The following is a 25,331-nucleotide window of genomic DNA, read 5'->3' on the forward strand; positions in this document are numbered from 1 at the left end:
GCGCGTCACAATATGTTCTCGATTTTTTCGCGGTAAAACTTTTCTAGTTTAGCTCGATTGGACTTGATCCAGCAGTGTTCGAAACACTCGTCAATGTCTAGCCTGCAGCCGACGTCGATATTCAAGAGGGCAGCCACAAAGTCTTTTGCATATGTGCTGATTTTCGAAAATTGCTTCCTTTGGAAATCGAGCCGGCCATCTCTAGCGTTTTTCAAAATCACTTCCTTGCGATCTGAATAGAATGGCGAAATGCCAGACAAGACAATATGAGTGATGATCCCCAAAGACCAGGTGTCGCATTTGAAATTGTACGGAGAGTCGGATTGCCCCTTCTCGTTGGCTCTAAATACTTCGGGAGCGCTGTACTCAACGGTTCCAACGCATGTATTTGTTCTGCTTTTCTCCAATTGCTTAGCAATGCCAAAATCGCAAATGTAAATTTTAGTTTTCGGCAATGGGATCTGCATCAATATGTTGTCCAACTTCAAATCGCGATGAACTATTTGCAACTTTTTGTGAAGGAACTGGAGCCCCTTCATTATTTGAAACACGATAAAAATGGCCTCTTTTTCGGGAACTGCTTTGAGGTAGTTTTCATCAACCAAATACGAGAATAGGTCACCGCCGCAAATGAGGTCTTGGAAGATATAAGTGGCCGCCTTTGTAGTAATGGCCTCATGCACTGTGATGATATTTGGCTTTGGGTGAGAAAGATTATGGGTTAGTAAATTTTGGTTGCAAAAAAAAAAAAAAAAAAAAAAAAAAAGGATACACGTTTCAAATCATGTCACCGTTGTGGCAATTGAAGTTGTGCTACGTACATGTTTGATCCCATTCAAAAGATTGTACTCTCGGTTTGAGCGTGAATTCGACAAGGTCAAATCGGGGATTTTTGGGTGTAGAACTTTCACCGCAAAGGATTTGAGCGAGCCGCTCAATCTTGCAACATACACGGAGCCAAAAGAGCCGCATCCAATCTTGATTGGTGTAATCTGCCACTTGCCAACCGTTGCATCCGTATTGTGGTGAGTGTAAGATGGAGTGATCGGATCTAGCGAGAGGGCCTCGTAGGTGAGCAAAGCAGCCGTCTTGATTTCCAATTCGTCGCCATCTTTCACCATTCTTGTTTCTCCTCTCTGCATCTCCTGGCCGTTGAAAACCACTCCATTGCGGGAATTGTCGTTAACGTAAAGCACAGGCGGGGTTGTCGGGTCAAACTGAACCGACCAGATTGTTAGGTGGTGAAGAGAAACAGCCGGATTCTCAATTCGAACGTCGCAACCTCGTCCTCGCCCAAATTTCAACACCTCCGTGGTGAAGACGCGAATGGTCAGACAAGTATCTGAAACTGCTTTTTTTTCGTCTATTTGACTCTCTGTGCCAACACGTACCTTGGTGCCGTTGAGAGTTTCAAACCTGATAATACCCAAAAAGTCCATCTCCTTCTTCTTCCCTTTTTTTTGGTGATTGCTTTGGTAAAAGGTTGGTGGTGGTGACTTTTGGCTCTTGATTTTTTTTATTTTTTGCAGCACATTTGCAAAAACTTTTTGAATTGAAATTTTCAACCTTGATGTGAATTTTTTTTGAGCTATACCAAAGTCGTTGAAGAAGAGAATCCCCAAACTGGTGGAGATGGAAGCTGTTCTTCAGAAGCATCACGTTGTCATTGCCTATACAACGGTGATACTACACGGCTCACACTCCTCCTGAAAAGGTTTCAGCTCATTACATGTCACGTGTATCAATTAACGTCCTGGCTTGAGAGCACACCAGAGAATCTAGACCATATATACAGCTGATTGTAGCAGTGACAGCAGCTAAGCGTTAGCTTGAGGTATTGAGCAAGGGAGTCAAGCTGCAACGTATGGGTTGGAAAAAGGGTTGACGATGACGGTGGCCGCCACTACTGCTCTGTCACGTGAGGAGCATTTACTCTATGGGGAAGATGCGACTGTCGCAAAAGTTCACGACACTGAAAAAACAAACTCATTCCGGAGGTAATCTGGCGTAGTGATAGTGGTATCATCACAACTAGACGGTTTCTTTCCATTTACAAAACGAAAAAGAATAGACAACAAACACAGTCGTTTTCGACCTTTCCTACCCCGACTGTCCATTCCTTTCTCATCGCAAATATGTTCTCAAGAGTGTCGAAAAGAGTATTGTCCAAGAGATTCCAGCACAGCACAGCGGCTCACGCTGCACCAAAGGAAACGCATCCCTTTGCCAATAGATACAACTTCAACTTGGACCCACCACCAGTACACGAGTACTGGAACATATACAACTCAAGTATCTTGTTTGCTTTTGTGCCGGTGTTTTTGGGAGTTGCTTACCTTGCCAAGGATATAGGTGTCAATTTGGAATCACAAGCTGGTCTTTTGCAATATGCCAATGGCGACAACTCTCCACTAAAATCTATCAAATTCGGAGAGCCACAAGAGATTAAACAGGCAAGTGATTAGAGTTCTTGAACTTTTCTTCTTTCTCGGAAACTTCGTGTAGAGAGGATAGGTTATTTATGCTACGTATCAATTGATGAAGATGGATATTACTCTCTACAAGTCCACTCGGCCGACAACCTCCGCTTTGAAAAAGCTGGCCCTTGTGCTGCCAGACGCTCCAATTCCTACTACGGCTTCTTTCCTCTTTCTTCTTCTCTTGTCTTGGTGTTGTTTCTTTGATGTTTGAGATATTGAAAGGTGCCATGGTGCTTGTTCTCCTGTTTGCTCAGTCGTAATCAAAGTTGATCTTATTGGCTCCGAAAAAAAAAAAAAAACGCAAATATGGGAGAACAGAGATACACCGAGTTAGATTAACATCTTCTTTACCAATTGACCGCCCCCTCCCCTATACTACACCAAGATGATATCTAGGATCGGATTGCGCTCCACAAGAGGAGCCAGCGGTTTGGTACGCTCAACCCCATGCGCTGCTGCTCGCCATGTGCAAATGACCTCACTTAGGAGCTACTCAGATAAGACCATTTTCGACTTGCCAACAGGCAAAACTATAGTGTTGGCAGACCCAGAACGCCCAGAGTTTGGAGACTACAAGAACCCAAAGCCGGTGTTGGCCCAGGATAAGGATCCGTACCAGAAATACGATGACCAGCAGAATAGAAGGAACCTCAATGACCCCGTCCACATTGACGAAGATATGTTGGACGTCTGGTCTCCCGACTACTACGACTTTGTCTCAAACAAGGAGGCATTAAAGCAAAATGGCATATTCTTTGGCTTAATCGCAGGAGTTGCCGCCATCGTTGCTTACCTTCAGTTGAACCCTGAAAAGCCAGCAATGATTCGCTCATACCCTTTCAATGGTTTGGCCAATGAGTTGGGTGCTACTTCCGAGGACAATGCTGCCTTTTATCAAGCTAAGCCTGATTTGTCCGCTGAAAAGGAATGCGGCGTCTTGCCCGCTGATGGCGAGATAGAGAGCAACAAGAAGGAGTACCTTGCGGAGAATAAAGGTTTTGGAAAAGTATAGATGGGTAGGAGACAATAATGGCAAATTTGAAAAAAAAAAAAAAAAGGAAAAGTGAACTTTCAAGTAGCTCCTCAATCCCCTGTCCTATCGGCACAGACTTTTGTTTTTGATTCATTCAATTAAGAAAAAAAAAAGTTGATACGTAGGTGCCTCACGTTATTGGAACAGAATCAGTTCGCATTGTGCCCCGTTCTAGATAATGGGGAGACTCTTCGGTTATTTCTGCGTACAGCTTCTACCGCATGGTCCGGGATGCTCATCACTTGTCTCCCTTTTTTCTCTTTAAAACTTAAAGTCCCTCTTCGACGGAACCACATTCCATTCTTTGCTGGATTCCATGAACAAAGGTGTTTCTCCCGAGCTTGAAGATTGCAAAAAGTGAAAATTCAGCGCGCCTCTTGTTTCTAAATTTTTCTTTTACGGAATTTTAGGTGATATACACCATTCCTTTCTTATTCTATGCGTAGTTTGTAAATACCAAAACTATCAAGCATCTCCACCGTCATTTCATCCATGTCAGGGGACGGCATACGAAGAAGGACACTGGCTCGTTTCAGTGCCGCCGATAATGGGTCACAGGAGACCCATTCCGGCGCAAACTCAAATAATACCACGAAAAGAGAAAGTCAAACATCACCATTACCATCTTCCAAGAGGCGAAAAGTCGATATCAGGTCGAAAGAAGATCGATTAGCCGCCGTTTTGAGTGAGTTCACGGAGGCGGTCAATGAGCTATATCAACTTTGCGACTACCGAAGTATAGTGAGCTGGCGACCAAGTGAGTTTTCCAAGTCATGCACAAAGGGTGTGCCGGAGTCGTTTACAAAGTTTTGTGACGATGGCGATTACAAGATGAAATGGGATGCAGAGATAGAAAACGACGAGGAGCTCAAAGTTCTACCGTTTCGATTCCAGAAGAAAAGACTACAAGAGAGAGATGACAGACTAAATGAACTTTATCCGTTCCGGACTGTTGTCCTAGAAAAGCACGCCCAAATAGAGATGGAGCGGTTTACCAAACAGCCTGATTTGAAAACTGCAGCCAGTAATAAACCACCAAAGCAAACCAAGCTAGAGACCAAAACGGCGCCCTCGATCCCAACTAAAAGCCGACAGCGACAAACCCAAACTGAATCAAAGACACAGACACAAACACAAACACAAACACAGGCGCAACCCGAGACAAAGACCCAGACCCAGACTCAGACCCTGAGTCAAACCAAGAGCAAGACCAAGAAGCAAATAAATAAACAACCCGACATCAAGAGGCCACTGGAAGATCTGGCTGAGATTTCCGAAAACGAAGACAAACTTGAAAATTCTGAAGACGACGAAATCGAGCTCATCAATGAACCCAAAAGTCGTACCCGGTTGAACAAAAGAGTGAAACTGGTCACAACAAGTATACCTGGTCTTTTGATTACACACCCATCGCACGTGCCCGGGTGGCAGCCACAGCCTTCTGAACTGATGGAAGTTGAACCTTCACGGAGCCAGCCGGAGCCGCAAATCAAACCATTTGAACCTCAGTGTATTCGAATAAAAATGGAACAGGGGAAACAAGTGGAAATAGCTCCGGAGCTAAGCAACAAGCTTCGATTGTTCTTGGAAGAGCGCTACAGGACGCCAATCATTGACGAGGCTAATGCTCTCGACTACAACTATACAAAGCCAGAATTTGATGACATCAATCAACAGCAACAGCAGATGTTTCGGGACATATACAACAAGATAAACCGCGACAACACGTTGGAGTTTATCAACAACAAGGTGGAAAGAAGAAAAATCTTGTTACCTCCAACATCAACTGTCAAACTCAGTGACCCCTTTCGAGACACCACGTCGATTACTCCCAAATTGCAAGGAACTAGTAACAACTTGACACACCAGGACCATCTTCTTGCACAAGCAGTATCCTTTTCTCGAATCCACAATCAGATGAGAAGACAACACATCAATCGATCGAGAAAGGTTGCATTGATGGTTGAACAGCATTTTAAAAAGAAAAAGGGAGAAAAGGACAGAATCAATAGGGAAAGAGATATGAATTTGAGGAAATTGAGTAGAGCGGTTATGCAAGCAATTAAGAAAAGGTGGGCCGAGGCGTTTAAGGTTTACCAGATTATCCAAAACGAAAAAATCGAGGAAATGAAGCAGTTGAAAGGGCGGGAACACTTGAGCCAAATGTTGGAGCATTCGACCCAGCTTCTCGAAGCGCAATGGACGTCATCTAAAGAAGACGAGACTGAGAACGACACTTTTCATGAACATGAACTTGAGGGCGATGACTCGGATCAATTTTCAACTACATCGGAGGAAGAAGAGGATGATGAAGAAGAGGAAAAAGAATTTGCAACAGGGCAACCTTCAAATGGATCCAACCGGCTGAAACATGCTGGTGCAGACAAGAATGATATTAATTTATCGATTGAAGAGTTGAAAAAGAAATATGCCGACTTGGGAAGTCCCGCAGAACTTACCACGATGAACAATGGAAAGGCTCATGAGCATGATCAGGAAGTAGAAAGTGAAGAAATAAGTGGTGTTAGTAGTCACGATGACCAAACTCCGAATGCCAAAAAAGGCACAATCTCACCTGCTGAAAACGAGTCTGTTGAACCTATTGTATCCAATGGTCAAGCAAAGGAACTAGAGGAGGAGCAACAAAAGTCAGCACAAAGGATCGACTTTGATGAACATCTCGAAGGGTCGCTTTTGGGTTCTGATCAAAGCAGTTCTATGACTGGATCTAGCTCAGACGAGGATGATGATGACGACGAAGATGAAGATGAAAATGAGAATGAGAATGAGAATGAGAATGAGAATGAGGAGCTGGATGACCAGAACGGCTCAGATGACGACGGAACTCGTGACGACAATTCGAGTACCATCAACATGGGCGGCGGTTTAGCCAGCTTGTTTGCGGACAACATGGATGACTCTGAAAGTGACCAAGATGTTGAAATGGAAAGCTCCGATTCTGGTTCCGGTGCTGATAGTGACGACGAGTCCATCTTTTCCGGCGAAGAAAAAGTATTTACAAACGGGCAGGTGCGTAAAAACAACCATGAAGCGGACAATTTGGAACCTGCAGTCGAGCATCAGGACGAGGAAACTCCCGACACTAGATCGGATGAGGAGGAGGCGGTTGAGATGGTCAATGGATCCAAGGTGCGGGATGTTCCCGTGCCAGAACTCTTAAGAGGCACGTTGAGACCGTACCAAAAGCAAGGTCTCAACTGGTTAGCAAGCCTTTACAATAACAGCACCAATGGGATATTGGCGGATGAAATGGGGTTGGGGAAAACCATTCAAACTATATCTTTACTTTCGTACTTGGCATGTGAGCACCATATATGGGGACCTCATTTGATTGTGGTGCCGACATCTGTCATGTTGAACTGGGATATGGAATTCAAAAAATTTGCGCCTGGACTCAAGGTTTTGACTTATTACGGATCGCCTCAGCAAAGAGCGCAAAAGAGGAAAGGCTGGTTCAAGCCCGATGCCTTCCACGTTTGCATCACCTCGTACCAACTCGTGGTGCAAGATCAACAGGCTTTCAAGAGGAGACAGTGGCGTTATATGATTCTCGATGAGGCTCACAATATAAAAAACTTTAGATCAACAAGATGGAGAGCATTGCTCAACTTCAACACCGAAAACAGGTTGCTCCTCACGGGTACACCGTTGCAGAACAATTTGATGGAGTTGTGGTCCTTGCTTTATTTCTTGATGCCCTCGTCCAAAGCAAATATGTCGATGCCTGAGGGTTTTACGAATTTGGAAGATTTCCAGCAATGGTTCGGAAAGCCAGTTGACAAAATTTTGGAGCAAGCAAGTTTGGCGTCTGGCTCCAACATTGTGGATGACAATGAAAAGACCACTCAGGTAATGGACGAAGAAACGAGAAACACGGTGGCGAGACTACACCAGGTGTTGAGACCCTACATTTTGCGGAGATTGAAGAAGGACGTGGAGAAGCAAATGCCGGGCAAATACGAGCACATTGTTTATTGCCGATTGTCGAAAAGACAGCGGTACTTGTATGATGATTTCATGTCACGCGCCAAGACCAAGGAGACGTTGGCCTCGGGTAATTTTTTGTCAATCATCAACTGCTTAATGCAGTTGAGGAAAGTTTGTAACCATCCGGACCTATTTGAAGTGAGGCCCATTGTCACATCATTTGCAATGCCCCGAGCGGTCTCGCTGCAGTACCAGTTGATTGGTGATGTAGTTCAAAACTTAACCAAAAGTGGAGGAAATGGCCAAGTGGATCGCAGTGTTTTGAATTTGGATTTGACAGCTAACGAGCATCTCAATTATTTTGTTTGTGAGTCCACAAAGAGACTAGTGTCTCTGGAACAGATGAGGAAGCAAGTGCGAGGGTTTGACACTCTCCTTGGCGAAAACAACGACGATCAGCAACATCACCACCACCACCACCACCACCACCAAGTGGAGACTAATGATTACTTGCAGTATTATCGACTTTTGAAACGAGAGCAGCAAAATGAAGTTAAGGAAAAGCTACAGCACGCGTCGTATCTCAATGATTTGCGATGCAGCAAAAGGCCAATATACGGGGAAGCTTTGTTAAAGAGGCTCAATATAAGGAGAAATAAAAAATTGCATCTGGGTTTAGACTTGGGTTTATTTGAAGAGCTTTGCATCTCAGTCTCGAAACGAGCTGAGCTCATGTCGGATGCGATTGACAAATTCTCCATAGTGACCCCTTCTGTGGTGGCGTTGGACATGAAGGACCAACTCATCCCCAAATCGACACAGTATAGACTAAGCAAAGAAATTGCAACTCGAGAGATTCAGAACCCGTTCCACAAGTCTCAAGTGAAATTGTCGATAGCGTTTCCGGACAAGACCCTATTGCAGTACGATTGTGGGAAATTGCAAAAATTGGCTACTCTTTTGCGAGACTTGACCGCCGAGGGACACCGGGCTTTGATTTTCACGCAAATGACCAAGGTGTTGGATATTTTGGAGCAGTTTTTGAACATCCATGGCTACCGGTACATGAGGCTTGATGGATCGACAAAGATTGAAGATCGACAACTCCTCACTGAGAAATTCAACCGTGATGCCAAGATTCCCGTGTTCATTTTGTCCACTAGGTCCGGTGGTCTCGGCATCAACTTGACCGGTGCAGACACAGTCATCTTTTACGATTCAGATTGGAACCCAGCAATGGACAAGCAGTGTCAGGACCGTTGTCACAGAATCGGTCAGGTGCGCGATGTCCACATTTACCGATTTGTTTCCGAGTACACCATCGAGTCGAACATTATCAAAAAGGCCAATCAAAAGCGCCAATTGGATAATGTCGTTATTCAAGAAGGTGAGTTCACCACTGACTATTTCGGTAAATTTTCCGTGCGCGATTTGGTCAACGATCCGCTCTCTGACGTCACTCGGGATATCACAAACAGAACCATTGATTTTTCGGGCGATGCCAAGATGGGTTCTGCGTTGGCCCAGGCGGAAGACGAGGAAGACCGAGCTGCCACTGGAGCGGCACTCAAGGAAGTTGCCGTTGACGACGAGGATTTCACCGAAGACGGCAAGGCCAAGGGCAATTTCGAAGCTGCTGCTGCTCTTGCATCAACGGGAGAGGAGGACGAAGCTGCTGACTTGGACTACGAAGAAGGGATTGGCCACATTGATGAGTACATGTTGCGCTTCATTGCCGACGGGTATTATTGAACGTTGTAGCCTGGATGTTGCCTGGTTTTAGCTATGTACATTCAAAGTCCGTAAATGTAAAGAGAACGAAAACAAAAAAAGAATGCAGGTACATAATTTCCATAGCATTGCAACGAATGTCCCCCGCTTATCCTAGAAATGAGATGGTTTCTCGTTTTTGTTTTCGGCAACTCCAGGTAATTTCAGACAAAGATAACTTTGTAGAACGTTAGGAGCGTCCATATAGGACCCCGCATCTCCTACATCCTGACAGATTCCAATGCTAGCGCATTCGTCGAGGCATCTTGGCCGGTTAAATAAAGAAAATAAAAATTGCAAAAAAGGGGTCCAGCTGCGAAATCGGGCCGCGGCTTTCTGAGAGGACCATAACAGCGACGCAACTTTCCGCTTTCGGCAACTTTCCGTCGTCGGAGTTACAAGCGGGTTTGTGGTAGCGGAAAGAAAGAAGGAACGAAAATAAAGGAGTCAATTCTGAGACCGTCAACGCTTGCCAGTTGACGCAACGAGTAACTATCCGTTCTCGCTGCTAAAGCTCCTGAAGTGGCTTGGATTTAGAAAAGAAAAGAAAGTAGGATGCTTTCGTAGATCTGATAACTCAATCTCTGCCATAAAGCAGCAGCAGTAGTAGCAGCAAGTCCAAAATTTCTATGTGGGGGTCTGTGTGGATCACAGCCGTGTGGCTGAAAAGTCCGATGCCAGAAAGCTGACTTCTTTTTCCCCCTCGCGAGGCCAGTGAGTCCCACCAGCGATATTATCCACGGTAAAATGGTAACGAACAAAAGAGTCACATCGAAAACGCCATCAGATTCATAATATATATATAGATATGTTTAGAAAATAAGTAGAATAAGAAAAGAAAGACATCGATAGATCGCTTGTGTTGATTGCTTGGAAGTAAAGTAATTTTTGACGGCACGGGTTTTGATGAACAGGTACAGCTGGCCATCACCCACCCTGGCTTCATGACTTCCCAAACCTCATCCACGCTCGAGACGAGCTTGGCGGGAAACAGTGAGGGAGACAAAAGCAAAATGGATGGAACGGACGTGCGTACCAAGGGTCAGGACGCGCCCCATTTCTTCAAAATGCTCCGCAAGTTCCTCAAGAAGGAATGCATTGACGAATTCCACCCGTCGTACTTTGTGGGCTTCTTGGGCTGTGGAATCACGGCAAACATCCTATACGGGTTCCCCTTTGAAGCGCAATGGTTGCGAATTTGCGGCATCATCATGTTCTGTCTCACGATACTAATCTTTGTATCCACCAACATCATGCTTGTGCTCAGTTGTTGGTACTATCCCGAGCGGATATCGCTCTACATGCACAAGTACAACTACTCGATATACTTTGCCGTGCACTCGATGGGCTACACCACCATTGTCAATGCTATCCACCTATTTGTTCAAGGACGGTACCCGATTTTCCTTTGGGTGTTGTGGTGGATTGGCGTCGGTATCGCCACGTTCAACAACACCATCCTTTTCTATTTTACGTTCTTGTCCAAGCTCAACATCCACACCATGAGCGATATCAACTCCACCGTCCTCATGCACGTGGTGTGCTGCTGCGTCATCTCGTCCACGGGCCACATTATCGCCGCCGATCTCGAAGGACGAAACCAACAGATTATAACGGAGCTATTGGCGTTTATGTTGTTTTGCATCTCGATAATGCTATTCCATGGCGTGGGTGCCGTTTACATGATGCGACTAATCCTCTTAAAAGTACCAGACACCCTGCAAATCTTTACCCAGTTCCTACCCGTGGGGTTCACGGGCCAGAGCAGCTACAGCATAATGCTCTTCGGCAACAACATGTTCCATTTCATTCCGGACAAGGTTCTCGGCACGTCCTTTCTCGTGCCCTGTGCCTTGTCAGCGTACTTGCTACTCGCGGGCGCCTACATCTACATGATCATTGCAATCATCTCCTGCATGTCCAAAAGCAGGCCGTTTGCAACCAACGTCAACCCCGAGTGGACAACAAAGCGATTCGGCCTTATAAAATGGAGCAAAGGGTGGTGGACAATGACTTTCCCCGTTGGCACCATGTCGTTGGCCAACGGTGAAATTGCAAAAGGGGTTGGCGGATACGATTTTGTATTCTTCAAGGTCATGAGTGCCATCTTTGCGGTTGCATTGGTTTTTATTTGTCTTGTGAATCTCACTGGTTTGACCATGAGCATCGCTGCAAAGATTAAAGCGGCTTTTTTCGCAACCCCCACAGATTTACAATTCTCGGTAAAAGACAAGGTCTAGTTAGAGTCAAACAAGTAGAGTCTTCTTTAGTTTCCCTTTTTCAATAGATGTTGGTGGTTTTCTTCATATATATATTGACTGCAAAAAGAGGTTCACTTCTGGATATTTTGGTAGCGACACCTCTCCTCGCAAGGCAAGCATTTGGAACCATTTTGCACGACTTTTTGTTGATAATCAATCCACGCCGCTTCGACACACTTACGATTCTGCAACCCCCAACCATCGTTCCAAGACCCAATTGCTCCCTACACATACTACATATTCGCAATGTCATCAGGGATCCAGTCGTTGTTGAAGACAGAGAAGGAGGCAGCGGAGATCGTCAACGAGGCCAGAAAATACAGGACAAACAGGTTGAAGACAGCCAAGCAAGATGCGCAGCAAGAGATTGAAGCCTACAAGAAACTGAAGGAAGAAGAACTACAAAAATACGAAAAGGAGCACGAAGGGATCAATGAAAAGATCGACAAGGAGGCCGATGCTGAAGTTGAGCAGGAGTTGAAGAGCTTGAAGGAACAGTTTGAGAAGAAGAAGCAGGATGTCATTAAGCTCTTGGTTGATGCAACCATTACTTCCCACCCTCAATTGCACATCAACGCAGCAAAGTAATAGCAGAAACGAGCCACTTGAATAGATGGAGATCGGAGTAATACCGTCGGAGAACATAGAATTCAGTTTTTTTATACAAAACAAAACAAAATAAAAAAAAATTTTCAATCGTCAATTCATTATATCCTCCCGTCTATTATGCTATCTCTCTCTTTTAGTCACTCCCCACCTTTGGCTAACCTTGTAAATGCTTTGATCTTGGCCCATACTCTGCCGTCGTAGCCCGCCACGTTCAAACTCTTGACAAACCCCCACGCTTTCTTGTCGTCGCGGATGGGATAATCGATTGGCGGTGGGATTGCCGTGGCCACTCCAAGCATCCTCAAGAGAGGTTTGTCCATCACCACAGATTTGGCATTGCAGAGGCCAAGTAGCCCTTCTTCGCCTCCAAATTTGCCGTACCCTGATTTCTTGACGCCGCCAAACGGCAACTGCGCCACGTAAAACGTGGCAAAGTCGTTAATGGCAACGTTGCCGCTTTTCAACTGGTTGGCCAAGCTGCTCAATTGTCTGAAGTTGGACCCAAATATCGAGTTGCCCAATCCGTAATCGCAGCCGTTGGCTAGCTCGATTGCGTGATCCACGCTGTTGGCTTTGATCATGGTCAAGATCGGGCCAAACACCTCCTGGTTGAAGATCTTCATCGTATTGTCCACGTCCACGAGCAAAGTTGGCTCAAAGTAGTGGCCCAGGGGGTAGTTTGGGTGATGATAAGGTTTGCCGCCGTGGATGAGCCTGGCGCCCTTGGACACCGCATCCAGGATCAACTCCTCGAGTTGGTGGAACCTATTATCGGAAATCATGGCGCCCATGTCGATCTCGTCCAGTTGATCAATGTCAGAGCCAACCCGGAAATTTTTCACCCGCGTGGTGAAGATTTGCACCAATTCGTCATATACTTTCGGGAGGCAAATCACCCTCTCTATACCAATGCAGTTTTGGCCTGCGCTTTGAAACGTTCCTCGAAGGGCAATCGACGAGATTGCATTAAGGTCCTTGACGTCGTCCAACACAATGAAGGAATCCTTGCCTCCGAGTTCAACGACACAGGGTGTCAATTGTTTCGCGGCATTCGCCACCACATGCTGCGCAATTGGCTGCGAGCCGATAAATGTAAGATGGTTCAACCCGGGGTGCGATGAGAAGTAGTTTGCATCTTGTGGGAAACAATAGCACAACTGGATCAAATCCTCATCGATTCCCAAAGTTTTCAACGCCGTGCGGCACATTTCCACATACCACATGCTCGACCAAACGACATTTTCCGAACACTTGACCACAATGGCATTCCCCGTGAACAAGGCCGCCAAGATGGGGCCCATCAAGTTGTGGAAGGGGTAATTCCACGAAATGATGGCCGAGACTACCCCCATGGGCTCGTACCTGACCTCGGCATTTTTCATGAACCCCAAGAGGAAATTCGAAGGACCGGGCCGTTGACTGGGCCTCAAGCACCGCTCGCCGTGTGCCACTATCCAGTTAATCTTTTCCAACGTCACCATGATCTCGCCCATTGACGCATCAAGCTTGGTCTTGCCCGAGTCTCTGCAAGCGACGCGCGCAATGATTTCCTGGTTCTCCAAAATGTACCTTGCCAACGTCTTGAGCAATTTGCGTCGCGCAATGAATGAGCTGTTGGCCCATGCCTTTTGCGCCTTGGCTGCCTTGGCAATCATCTCGTCCATATCCAGCCGGCTCGTGGCTGCGAAAACGCCCAAGTCCTGACCCGTGGCAGGACAATAGCTTTGGATCTTGGTCGGCTCATTCTCGACAATGAGCCTTGGTTTGGGGTACAACCTCTTTCCCTTCCAGTTTGGTCGGGCCTCTTCTGGAATCGCAAGGGTGATCTTAACGGGACTCTCCAACTTGTTGTATCCATTGGGGGAGGACGTGACGTATTTGCAATAGACATAGTATAGAAATGGGAGGATCACGAATAGGACAAATGTGGTTGAAATCTGGTACTGCCATTGCCAATGCTGAAACTCCAAGTCAATTGCAATCATGAAGGAGGAAGGAGAATGGATACTGCTGTAAGACAGTCGTATCCTCACACGCTTTGAACGTCAATTCCTGCTTCTTGCTTCTGCAACTGCCAACACCACCACGGAGCCAATTTTTCGCACAACGACTTTTGTTGGGATGGTTCCAATTTTTTTTTCATTTCTCGTTCTCTATACTTCAACATGCATCGACACATTCTGGAATACATACTGACTTACTCTATACATGTTCTTAATCATCACCATCACCATCATTATTATTGTTGTTGTTGTTGTCGTTGTTGTTAGCTTCGCCTCGTTCCACGGCGTTTCGCAAGAGGTTTCTCATGATCTCGAGCTCTTCTTCAGTAAGCACATCTGCGTTTCCACGAGTATTCTCCTGGACAATGGTCCCAAGAATCCTTTGGTCGACATGGTCCAAGAGGCTGTCGCACACCAAGGCACGGCGGTTCTGCGTGGTCCCGAAAGTCAACTCGCCCGTATCGTGGTCCCTCGGTGGCAACAAGTCGTATTCAAGAATGTCTTCTCTGCTCCAGACTGCTTGAGGAAGCTTTCCCATAATCTTGTTTTCTCCCGATAAAATCGCAAATCGGACGAGATTTATTGGCACTTCCTTTGAATCTGCTGCGCTTTTCTCCTCGGATTTGCCGCTAAAGAGGCCCATAAACGACTTGACAAATCCCAGGCTATCTTTCATTTGGGGCCTCTCGGAAAAGAACTTTTCCAAGTTTGCGCTCAAAAACTGCAAATGCAGTTGCCATAAGGGCTTTGCTCGAAGCAAATATGTCTCTGCACTAACAAGTATTTCGTGGTTAGTTTTAAAGTCCAAGCCTTTCAAGTTTGAGCTATTGCAAAGTGCGACTTCTGTCAAGATCTTGTATGCAACGTATGGGTACGCTTTGGCGGCGTTCATCAACTCTCGTTTAGCTTCGTCTACCTTGTCCAAATTCAAATATGCAAGCGCGGTGGAAAATGCAATGCCGGGAGTATACCAGCGAGTATAGCTTGTCACCAAGGGCGAATTTCTAAACTGGATCAAATATTCGTATTCTTCGCTCATGATGGCGTAAAAGTCCATAAAGTACCTTACTCCAAGCGGATCTTCAGCTGGGGACAAGCTCAACATGAATTTGCAGTATGCCAATGCAGTGGAGAATAACGATCGCTCGCCCAAAGAGACAATGTACCTGAACAAATTCAAGTAAAACTGTCTGTTGGAAAAAAATTCATAGGGCAATCGTATCAACCCGTTTTCGGCAGATGACATCAACTCGTGAAACACTCTATGGAAGCCTCTGTCAAATGTAAAGAGAGCTCGTTCAACCAACGCATTCGACGTGGCTTTGTTGTCGCCTTGTCGGAGCAACACCATCGCCACTTGCAAGAGAGTCTCGTGGTGGTAAGGGTTGACTTGCAAGAGTTGCATGAGCGACTCTGGGTCTGGCGTCAACACCGTCGATGCATAGAATTTGGAGTTTGCAAACCGGGTCTTTGAATCAGATGCTTTGTTGAATTTGAAATATCGTACCCCCAAGGCTTTTTCATTCTCGATTTTGGCCTCCATATCCAGCTCCGATATGTCGTCTTCTTTGTACATAAAGACATTTAAAATGTCGTTTTCGTCTGTCAATTCTTCCATTGTGACGCTTTTCAATTGAGTAGGGAGCCAATCGTCTCGAATCTTGGAGAGGAGCAACTTTCTAGAAGTTCCCGGCACGTTTCTTCTGTCTTTGCCGCCCCAGTTCCTCGTCATCTTGGCTAGTTTTCTAAACTGCGCCAACACTTCTGGGGATATAGCTAGTGATGTGGTTGTGTTTGCGTCATCGATCAAATCCATAGATAGTGAGTTTCCAAATAGGTTTTTGTACTCCTGGTCCGGGTCTAGGTTTTTCACAGATTTGAAAGAAAGCAAAGGTAGGCACTGCTTGAGTCTGTTTGTGGTGAAGTTCTTGAAATTGGAGTCGTAGAAATCTTGCGGGATGTCCACTTCGTCGTACTCTTGCTCGAAATCAAACTCGTCAATGCCTTGGTGACGAGCAGCATGTTTTTTATCCTCCTTGATCTTGAACTCGGCTAGAATCCTGTCCAATTCCTCGTCATCCTTGTCGTCTTTTTCAGCCTGGTCCACTTCGCCCTGCGGCTGTATCTTTTTGTTTGGTGATGATGATGATTTCTTCTTCTTCTGCTTTTTCTTCTGCTTTTTGCTGGCTACTGGCTTTTTCTCGGGGGTGGGTGGATTTTCAATTGGCTCTCTCTGGTTTATTCCATTCTCCTCTTTCTCGGATTCGCTTTCTTCCTCATCACCTTCTAGAAACGCAAACGCGTTGAACTTTGACTTTACTTGCTCTTGCTCTTCCTCGTCTCCTTTGCCTTCTTCTTCATCACCTTCTAGAAACGCAAACGCGTTGAACTTTGACTTTGGTTGCTCTTGCTCTTCCTCGTCTCCTTTGCCTTCTTCTTGTAGATCTTGATCATCGATTTCCGGCAGCTTCAGTTTCAGTTTCAGTTTCTGTTTTGCTTGCGCTTGCGCTTTCAACTCCAACTGCTTGAGCTCATCTTCCAAGCTCTGACCTGCTAGTTTCTTTATCGCTCTCGAGCTCATGTCAATAGATGTAAAATTGTTGTCAAATAAAAATGAACACTAGTGCTAGCAAATATACTCTGGTGACCAAAGATAAAAAAAAAAAAATGTTCCGTCCACATGCTCATTCCTGTATTATGTAACACAGCTACACATAAGACTCACTTTAATGGCTGCAAAAAAAATGGGAAAATGTTCACGAGATCCTCACCATCATTACCATCACCATATCTATCAAGAGAATACCAAACTTCTTCTTTTTGTTTTTGCAGATATACATACCCAGAGGGTTTCTCTTTTTTTTTTTTTTTTTTTTGTTTGCACTTCACAGACACACACTGCAAGCACTATCGTGGTCAATTTGCAAAAGATGATCACCAGTTTCCTATCAACGGATCCACCAGGGTACACCTCGCGAGACTGTTTCACCCAGATTCGTAAGAAAGTAGCCGAAGCCTCGATATCGCCCCCAACGAAATCGAGTTCCGAGTCGTCATCGCCGTTCTTGTTGACCCCCGAGGTGACCGGGTTGAGAAACGAACAGGCAAGCCTCATCAAGCTTTGGAAAAACTCGCCCTTGTCGAAAACGCCGCTTTCTGAGTCCACCATCGATTCGCATTCGCCCATTGCCCACAAGGTGTTCACGCCCAGGAAAGACGAAAACTACGTTCCCTTGTACCATTTACAGATGACGTTGAAGGAGATTGCCGAGACGGAGCGGAGCTTTGTGGAGAAGATGCGCGAGTTGAGAAACATGTATTTGGAAAACTTGGAGAATATGAATATCGAGCTTCCGACACCGGTAAGGATCACCAAGCTTTGCTTGGAGAAGATTCTTGAGATACACGGCAACCTCTTGGTGGAGATGGATAGGATTAGAAATTGCAAAAATTACGACTATGGAGAGCAAGCTATTCGGATTGCCGATACATTGTCAACGTCGGGGGTCAGTTGTTTTTGGTATTCCTGGTATTGTTCGCAGCACAAGGCCGTGTGCAAGATGTACGACCAAGGGTTGTTTCCCTTGAATTTAAAAGTCAATGAGCGAGTCAGAACCTCAACCGAAGACGAGCTTGAAACGAGAGCTCGCGCCAAGTCCATGTCGGGCTCAATGTCCACCATTAAGCATTTGTTCCGCGGAGTGCAGAACTTGATCGAGTCGCAAGAACTCCCCGCGAGGAGAAGGGACTTGTCCATCAAATCGTTGAGCCAGAAACCCATTGACCGCATTGTCAAGTACCCCTTGTTTGTTGAGAGTCTCCGCGGGAGTTGCCAGCTCCTCAACTACGACACTGGCAGCTTGACCAACCACATTAGCGAGATCAAACAGCAGTTGTACCGGGTCAATGAATCGACAAGGACAATTGAGCAGTCGAGCCTAATCCGACAAAAGAGACTCCACGAGCTAATCGATTTGCAACGGCCCAAGAACGGCAGCGGTCTTTCCGACTTTGACGTTATAAACGTCGACATATGCTTCTTTGGCGACCCCATTGTCATTGGCTTTGCCTCGGTGGTGAGCATCCACGGCGACGAGCCCAAGTTGCAGCACTGTCCCATTATATTGTTTAAAAGCCACCTCTTGATAGTGAAGTACGTTTCCATTTTCGAAAGAAGACCCACCGAGAGGGCGCACGATCGCAAAAGAAAATACCGGGTGGTTTTCATCATCCCCTTGGCCATCACGAGTCTCTACGACGCGGGACAGGACGACCATCGCTTGCACTTGGACTACAAAAACTGGCTCAAGTTGGTCTTCCGAATCGACACCTTGCAATACGAAGTAGTGCTTTGCTTTCTCGGCCGCAAAGAATACCACTTCTGGAAGGACAACTTTGAGCTCGTCATTAATGAAGTCAATGGTGGAACTTGCAAATTCAAAACGCGAGATTGTGACTCGGTGGCCTATTTGAGCCATGTCCCGTTTGACATGTCCCCGTACCGAACCCACAGCGAGGCGGCGGCAAAGAAGAAAAGCTGCCTTGTACCGGTAAAGTTTAAGGTCGATTTGATCTTGCTCAGTCAAGTCGGGAATAGACTAGAGTATGCCTCCTTTTCGGACCTCAAAGCGGAAAGGGCAGTTACTCTCGGATGGCTCGACGTAGCTGTCAACGAAAGGCACTTCAGAGGGGTAATATCGAGGGAGATCCCATTGTACACCAGGAGGCGGAGTTGACGAACCACCTCTTGATAAATCAAAAAAAAAGGAATGCATTACATTATATATGAAATTTATATGTACAGAATTCGTTGAAACTTTTTTTTTTTTTATTTCTAAGGGAGTTTGTCGTTACACTTAGTTCCCAGTGTCACCAGCACCATAGGAATCGTTACGCGAGCTGTAGTCGGAACTAAGGTCGGAGTTGTGTTTGTCTGAACCTTCATCCAAGATCTTCTTGATCACTTCGTCAACGTTGGAGGTTTTGAAATTGTTGTTCAAGTCCTGCTTGGAGGCCTCGTCTAGTATACCTTCGGCACCGCCTTGTCTATTGATAAACACCTTGAATATGGACACAATGTCAATGATGGGGATTGTTGTGTCTCCGTTTTTATACTTTTCGAATAAAGCGGGATCGTCAACGAAGATGACAAAGTCATTGTCGACTCCTTTGTAAAAGATCTTGTGTGGGTTATTTGTCATGTTTGCGCTCAAAGTTGTTCTTTTATTGATGATAATGATGAGAGAATGGAACAGAGGAAAGGAGAGGGGGGGAAGATGTCTCTGTATTTATACGAAAGTTGCAACAGCAGCAATTGATGGTTCGTAGGCTCCAACTCCATGGACGAAGGGGGGGGGGGGGGGGTATATAGCAATCAAAGGCAAACGAGGAGACTTTTCTTTTCTTCTTATTTGGCAAAAGCTTGTCGTGTTTACAAGAGAATGCTGCTGTTTCTCAAGAAACGCCGCGACCAGCCGTTCTCGAGCATTGTGAGCTTGCAGACGTGTGTTCACGTCATTAGAGCGAAACAGAGAGAGAAGGCTTGAGTGGAAATGTGGAACCTCTAGTGGTATTTTTTTGTCCGGAGCAATTGCTGGCTCTCCTTTGTAATGTGGTGAGTTATGGTTGCTTCACGCTGTGGGACCAAACAAAATCTGCAAGGAGATTTGCAAAACAAGTACGAACCCTCTTCTGACGTCATACTCGCGATGAGAGTGCAAACTCTTTCCACTGCGTCTTGAGCGTGGAGGAGAAATGAAAGAAGGCTACAGCGACGTGGCAAGGCAAGGACGTGTTCCTGGGTCCGTGGTGTCTGTGGCACACTCTCATGTGAGTTGCTCGTCCGCTGTGCTGTGGTTCTGGTCTGGGATACTCTGCTGTTCTTCTAGAACCTGGAATTTCCGAATCAGAAATCAAGACTCTCGCGACCTTTGACACTTGGTGATTGTGGCGGCCATTCGAGTTTGACTTTTCTTGCAAATATTTAAGCTCAAGCCACTTTTTCTTCGTTGCTGCTCCATCCCTTAGAGCCGGCCCCTAGATCCATCCCCTGGAATCATCTCCTAGAGGCAATGGTGAGCCCACGAGGGGGGGCACTGGACGGGAACTCCATCGTTGAACCGGGCTGGGAAAGTGAACGATGAAAAGACAATCGCGGCTCGGGTTCGGATAAAGGTTTCCGATTCCTTTCTTTTTTTAGCGTGGTCACTTGAACCCTCCAAATACGTCTCGTGAAGCCGGGCTTTCCTTTAAATTATATATTCCACACATACACTCTCTCACCAGCACATACCAATAAGAAGCTCTCTACAAGGGAACTACTCTCTTTTTTTAACCCAGGTCAACAGCCGTCACAAGGAAGAAAAAAGGGGGGATTCTCCAGGATGGTTGCTGAAGGTCTCAAAAGCTTTTCCAATAACATAGGATCTCACATTAAGGATGCCTATAAAGTGACTGAATCCGAAGTAGCGCATTTGGGCCACAACTTGAAGAACACGGTGACCTTCTATCATAGGGACTTGGATTTGAACGACCGATTGCTTCTGGATTACAAGCACGACATCAAGCAGGCGAGACTGGGGTTGAAGCATCTCGTGGCTCAAAACAACCAGCTTTTCAAAAAACTCATCCCGGGCATTCTCGCCATCAATGCAAAGGCAGCAAGAGATTTCACCAAATTGATCGGTCCCGGGTCATTGCAGTTTGAAAATATCGAAAAGTTCTACCATGAACTCGACGAATACGAGGCTCAGCTGATTGTGCCGCACGTTCACCCAAAGGAGAGGCAGTTTTTAATAGAGAGTGTCAATGAGGAGTTGTATCAATATACGCTGGCGATTGAGACACTCAGGCATCATTTGAAATCGGAAGGCGAATGGTTTGCCGACTCGATGGCGCCCAAAATTAAAAATATGAAAAAAAGATTAGATGAAACGCTAAAGTTGATAAACAAAAGAGATAGAAGTAGAGAAGACCACGACCGTTTGGACCGCAAGATTGCCAAGTTGAACCAGAAACAACCACCGTTGAGTGAGAAGGACCAACAGCATTTGGAAAAACTCCAGACCCAGTTTGATAACGTCGACAAGGAGTTCAATGCGCTCGATTTCAAAGCAATCACGCTTCTCCCGCACATCATGTCGCTATTGGACGAGTTTATGGAAAATGTTGTTGAAATACTCATATTCCGCCAAACAAACACGTTTGCAAAGATCACCGAAACTTTAAAGTACTATGCCGTTTTTTACGGAATGGTCGATGACGTCATTCCCAGCAGCTACGAGAACATCATCAATGAATGGGAACAAGATGCCACAACGATTAGATTGCAGATTGAGTCGTTTTTGCACGTGGTGCAACATAAAAACGGCCAAGTCATGGATGAGGAGATTGACGATGCAGATAAGGCTCTGAAGACTCACAAGTTCTGGGTCACTTTGTCAACAAAGATGCAGGAGAAGAAACACACAGTCAAGCCTTTCAACCCACAAGAGGGGATGTTCAACACTCACGCGGCAATTGATCCAATTGTCGCTTACGAAAAATATCAAAACCCGCAAGCAAACCAATTGGAGACTTATCACCCGCGGAAGATCTTGAGCATCGATGACGTTATCGTGCCTGAAGTTGAAAAGGTGCTCCCCGTGCCTCCACAGTTGCCACCGAGACAAGGCACCGCGTTCAACTCGCTGATGCTTCAGAGACCTTACCCTCTCAACACCATGCCTTCGCAGCCACACACCATCTATTCGCAAAATTTCGATGCATCGCTAGAATCACTCTCGTTATCCGACGACATGGACGATAATGATGATGATGTATCGTCGGTGATGTCTGACTCCTCGGACTTGACGTCGCTTTCAGCCCCGTCTATGCACCATTCCATTGACAAAACGCACTCGGTGGAGAAGCCGTTGCGCAAGATTATCAATTCCTCGAAAAACGCAATCAGAGTCGCTCCCGTGACCACGTCAGTGTGGTTCGATACACCCATAGTGGAAAACGCGTCATTGCACACGACGCCAATGACTGAGGCGTATAAGCTTGCAGCATGGGAGAAATTTTTTAGCAGGCTCGACAAGTCTAAGAAAATCGCCAAAGTGGCAAAATACGATTTTAAAGGACAAGAGACTGGCGACTTGTCGTTTGTGAAAGGCGACACCGTGGAAGTTGTTTTTAACTTTCAAAGCGTCGACACATTGTACATGCGAGATAATTTGAACTGGTGCGTTGGCGTCAAGAGAAGCGAAGATGCCACTTCCAAGGAGTATAGAATTGGCCTTGTTCCCAACAACTATCTTGAGTAATCACTTGACTTAAACTAAGCTAGATACTTTCGACCTTTCGCACACCAGGGGGGGAATTTTTTTTTCTTTTTGCTTTTTGCTGCTGTTATCATTCATCAGTCAACGTCATTCTTTAATAATTTAAATAATGTGCCCAAGATCTTCTCAGGATCGGCCCTTGACCCATTATGGAAATACTCATTAATAATAAACTGCCTTAGATTATCCCTTGCAAAATACTTCCGCTTGACCTCGTTTGAAAGATGGAAATCGACGTATTGATCCGCGTAGTACGTAGCCGCCACGATGGGCACTTGGTCCCACGTAATGCGCTTCAACTTCTCCACATCGTACAACGAGCTCCAATTTGAATATCCGTGCAGTTGCAGATACTCGCGAAACATGCTCTTAAACACCATCTCCCCGCCGTGAAATATATCTTTTCTTGCTCGGACCCCACCACCCAGCTACAAACTCCTCGCGTCTCGGCTCGTGTCTCAACCTCTCTGCGCTCCAATCGGACTTCATCTTGGCGCCATCGCAGTATATCGCTTCTTGCAATAGCGCATAGATGGGATTCGTATCGAAGCTCAACTGGTTCTGTACCGCGATAAGCGTCGAGTATCGCAATGCGCCACGACGCGTGATACCCGCCACATGGAATAAACTAGCTCATGCACAGCATAAGTTCCGCCACAGGCGCAGAAAATTCAACCCCAATTGCTGGAATCGTTCCACGGTCAATACTCCGTCGTTCGGCAGTAATGTTGGTGCTTCATTTAAATACAGACAAATGATTTTGACTCGCTCGACGTCGAAGGGATATTTGCGATAGTAGTGTTGGTTGCGTTCTTTGGTGCGCTCGTATGTTTGTTTGTAGACGGTATCAACGTCGTATCCGATGGGCGGGATCCCGCCTGTGATCATCACTTGGTTCAATGACTCGGGGTAGAAGGATAAGTAGATGCAGCAGCAGAATTCACCGTATGATAGGCCCAAGATGGTCCATTTCGAGTCTGCGCCGAGCAATTTGCTTCTGATGATTTCAGCGTCTTTGACGATTGCATCTGCCCGGAATTGAAGTATGGTTTCAAGTGGTGACAACTGTAATTGTTTTTTTGTCCTTGTTGTTGGCGTGAGGTTGCTGATTGATTCGATTGGTGTGCTATTGCCTGTGCCCCTTTGGTCCATCCACACGATTTGGAATCCTTCATCGAACAAGACTTTGGTCACGCCGGAATACAGCGTTGGTCTAGTACAGCCAAACCCGGGCCCGCCTTGCAAGTAGATAATGAGGTTGGTTTTTTGTTCCCCTGGCAAGATGATCTCTTGCAATCACTCGGGCGTCGTACTTTTGCGTGATGGTTACTTGAACTTCTTGTTGTCGTCTGAAACATCTTTATCGTGACACAATGGCACATTGAAAAGAATCGTCTGGTTTAGGATGTTATCTGTCTGGAAACAATCTGTTATTTGGTACGGCTTCATTGGCTCTGCTCTTGATTCCTTGATGATAATGTATTTGATTCAAAATGTACTGAAATCTATAACGACAGCTCCGCCGAGATAGGAAACTACACACAAAGGCGCAACCCCTCCACCCCCTTTAGCCCCCTAACCGTCACCACCATCCCAACAACACCAGCAACATCAACAGCAGCTATTCCATCCATTCGGAATAACGAAGCAGACCGAATCCCGCCATCACTTATACTCAGCAATCTGGTCATCGAGATACCGCCAAACGCGAACCATGTTCTCCAAATTTCCATCCCCATCAACGTCGAAATCCCCCCTGCTACGTCCCAACTTCCCAAACGAAATGACGTATGCGCCAGATTTATCAACCTCGGGGCTGAACGCAGCATATAGCAGAGTATACGCGCCCCAAGCAGCATCATGCGTGATCATATCGCCGAAAAAATTCTCAACGCTTGTTAAGTTTCGACTTAGTCCCGTCTTGAGGTACCCGGGACACAAGGCAACACAAACCACCCTTTCCTCCTCCTCCTCCTCCTCCTCGTTTCCCCCGCCGCCACCTTCGTGATTCATCATGTTCCATAATCGAGATTGGATGATGTTGATTGCTTTAGACTGCGAGTATAAAGTGAGCGCGCTCGGTGGTGTAGTAAACAGAAAGTTGGGGTCCGGGAAGTATAGTCCGTGGCGTGGAGCCCAGAAATGCAGCGTCGACGATACCCAGATTATACGGCAGTTGCGATGGCTTCGCGACGTTTCAATAATGGTGCGGTTCAAGTGGTGCTGGAGTAAGTGCAGGCCGATGCAGTTCACACCGAGGTGGATCTCGTGGTTTTGCTCCGTGAAGTGGCCCTGCCGCGGGTGCATCGTGCCTGCGTTGTGTATGATTATGTCTAATCGCGTTTCCATGGTGAGGAATTGGGCCACTGCTGGTTTCACGGTGGATATATCCGCGAGGTCGAGATGGACGTAGTGGACTTGGGGTAAGTTTTCAATGGCACGGAGCGTAGAGTCGCGGTTTCTTGCGAATACGTAGATTCGGATCTTGTTTGTCGCCTTGGTGATTTTCTTGATTAGCTCGAGACCGATCCCGCTGTTGCCTCCCGTGATGATCATTACTCGCTCGTGGTTATTGTCATCTAGGGATAATACTTGTTGTAATTCTACTTCGGTGAAAGTTGGTTTGCCTGGGTAGAGACCTTGTAGTATTTCCTTCCAGTTTTGCCATGATTTCCATGGTATTTCGGGTTTCGTTGTTGCTGGCATGGGAAACGCTGTTTGGTAGATGTAGCTGTTGGTTTTCTTCAACATCCATCAACAAAATAAACGTATCAGTTGCATAAGCCACACTCGCTTTCATTACCCTACCCAAACTCAGCCCCACTCCAAACTGAAAAGCGCAATTTTTCTCCCCACAAGTACCGCACATCATCTCATCTACAAAAACAAAAAAGCAAGCTAAG

At 46.1% G+C, this 25,331-nt stretch overlaps 14 protein-coding genes across 14 annotated transcripts; 7 read left to right on the forward strand and 7 right to left on the reverse strand. All coding sequences in view use genetic code 12, as the record gives it.

The window, feature by feature from the left end:
* Positions 1-5: 5 nt before the first annotated feature.
* Positions 6-539, reverse strand: LODBEIA_P37070 (uncharacterized protein; the record flags this gene model as incomplete). Its single annotated transcript, XM_066973847.1, has 1 exon — positions 6-539. The coding sequence occupies one exon, from the start codon at positions 537-539 to the stop codon at positions 6-8; it is 534 nt and encodes a 177-aa protein (XP_066830645.1).
* Positions 540-782: 243 nt separating this feature from the next.
* On the reverse strand, positions 783-1,439 carry LODBEIA_P37080 (uncharacterized protein; the record flags this gene model as incomplete). The annotated part of the gene is made up of 2 exons (XM_066973848.1): positions 783-1,217; positions 1,392-1,439. 2 exons carry the CDS (start codon positions 1,437-1,439, stop codon positions 783-785), a joined length of 483 nt encoding a protein of 160 aa, XP_066830646.1.
* Positions 1,440-2,135: 696 nt separating this feature from the next.
* LODBEIA_P37090 (uncharacterized protein) lies at positions 2,136-2,465 on the forward strand (the record flags this gene model as incomplete). The annotated part of the gene is made up of 1 exon (XM_066973849.1): positions 2,136-2,465. The coding sequence occupies one exon, from the start codon at positions 2,136-2,138 to the stop codon at positions 2,463-2,465; it is 330 nt and encodes a 109-aa protein (XP_066830647.1).
* A 400-nt stretch (positions 2,466-2,865) lies between these two features.
* Positions 2,866-3,492, forward strand: LODBEIA_P37100 (uncharacterized protein; the record flags this gene model as incomplete). Its single annotated transcript, XM_066973851.1, has 1 exon — positions 2,866-3,492. The coding sequence occupies one exon, from the start codon at positions 2,866-2,868 to the stop codon at positions 3,490-3,492; it is 627 nt and encodes a 208-aa protein (XP_066830648.1).
* Positions 3,493-4,005: 513 nt separating this feature from the next.
* LODBEIA_P37110 (uncharacterized protein) lies at positions 4,006-9,213 on the forward strand (the record flags this gene model as incomplete). The annotated part of the gene is made up of 1 exon (XM_066973852.1): positions 4,006-9,213. The coding sequence occupies one exon, from the start codon at positions 4,006-4,008 to the stop codon at positions 9,211-9,213; it is 5,208 nt and encodes a 1,735-aa protein (XP_066830649.1).
* Positions 9,214-10,244: 1,031 nt separating this feature from the next.
* Positions 10,245-11,471, forward strand: LODBEIA_P37120 (uncharacterized protein; the record flags this gene model as incomplete). Its single annotated transcript, XM_066973853.1, has 1 exon — positions 10,245-11,471. One exon carries the CDS (start codon positions 10,245-10,247, stop codon positions 11,469-11,471), a length of 1,227 nt encoding a protein of 408 aa, XP_066830650.1.
* Positions 11,472-11,738: 267 nt separating this feature from the next.
* On the forward strand, positions 11,739-12,080 carry LODBEIA_P37130 (uncharacterized protein; the record flags this gene model as incomplete). Its single annotated transcript, XM_066973854.1, has 1 exon — positions 11,739-12,080. The coding sequence occupies one exon, from the start codon at positions 11,739-11,741 to the stop codon at positions 12,078-12,080; it is 342 nt and encodes a 113-aa protein (XP_066830651.1).
* A 158-nt stretch (positions 12,081-12,238) lies between these two features.
* LODBEIA_P37140 (uncharacterized protein) lies at positions 12,239-14,086 on the reverse strand (the record flags this gene model as incomplete). Its single annotated transcript, XM_066973855.1, has 1 exon — positions 12,239-14,086. The coding sequence occupies one exon, from the start codon at positions 14,084-14,086 to the stop codon at positions 12,239-12,241; it is 1,848 nt and encodes a 615-aa protein (XP_066830652.1).
* A 229-nt stretch (positions 14,087-14,315) lies between these two features.
* Positions 14,316-16,685, reverse strand: LODBEIA_P37150 (uncharacterized protein; the record flags this gene model as incomplete). Its single annotated transcript, XM_066973856.1, has 1 exon — positions 14,316-16,685. The coding sequence occupies one exon, from the start codon at positions 16,683-16,685 to the stop codon at positions 14,316-14,318; it is 2,370 nt and encodes a 789-aa protein (XP_066830653.1).
* A 349-nt stretch (positions 16,686-17,034) lies between these two features.
* LODBEIA_P37160 (uncharacterized protein) lies at positions 17,035-18,840 on the forward strand (the record flags this gene model as incomplete). The annotated part of the gene is made up of 1 exon (XM_066973857.1): positions 17,035-18,840. One exon carries the CDS (start codon positions 17,035-17,037, stop codon positions 18,838-18,840), a length of 1,806 nt encoding a protein of 601 aa, XP_066830654.1.
* A 120-nt stretch (positions 18,841-18,960) lies between these two features.
* Positions 18,961-19,305, reverse strand: LODBEIA_P37170 (uncharacterized protein; the record flags this gene model as incomplete). Its single annotated transcript, XM_066973858.1, has 1 exon — positions 18,961-19,305. One exon carries the CDS (start codon positions 19,303-19,305, stop codon positions 18,961-18,963), a length of 345 nt encoding a protein of 114 aa, XP_066830655.1.
* Positions 19,306-20,487: 1,182 nt separating this feature from the next.
* On the forward strand, positions 20,488-22,410 carry LODBEIA_P37180 (uncharacterized protein; the record flags this gene model as incomplete). The annotated part of the gene is made up of 1 exon (XM_066973859.1): positions 20,488-22,410. The coding sequence occupies one exon, from the start codon at positions 20,488-20,490 to the stop codon at positions 22,408-22,410; it is 1,923 nt and encodes a 640-aa protein (XP_066830656.1).
* A 95-nt stretch (positions 22,411-22,505) lies between these two features.
* On the reverse strand, positions 22,506-22,808 carry LODBEIA_P37190 (uncharacterized protein; the record flags this gene model as incomplete). The annotated part of the gene is made up of 1 exon (XM_066973860.1): positions 22,506-22,808. One exon carries the CDS (start codon positions 22,806-22,808, stop codon positions 22,506-22,508), a length of 303 nt encoding a protein of 100 aa, XP_066830657.1.
* Positions 22,809-24,093: 1,285 nt separating this feature from the next.
* Positions 24,094-25,179, reverse strand: LODBEIA_P37200 (uncharacterized protein; the record flags this gene model as incomplete). The annotated part of the gene is made up of 1 exon (XM_066973862.1): positions 24,094-25,179. One exon carries the CDS (start codon positions 25,177-25,179, stop codon positions 24,094-24,096), a length of 1,086 nt encoding a protein of 361 aa, XP_066830658.1.
* Positions 25,180-25,331: the final 152 nt, after the last annotated feature.

The sequence above is a fragment of the Lodderomyces beijingensis genome, assembly GCF_963989305.1.
Source record: "Lodderomyces beijingensis strain CBS 14171 genome assembly, chromosome: 4".
Classification (NCBI taxonomy): Eukaryota; Fungi; Ascomycota; class Pichiomycetes; order Serinales; family Debaryomycetaceae; genus Lodderomyces; species Lodderomyces beijingensis.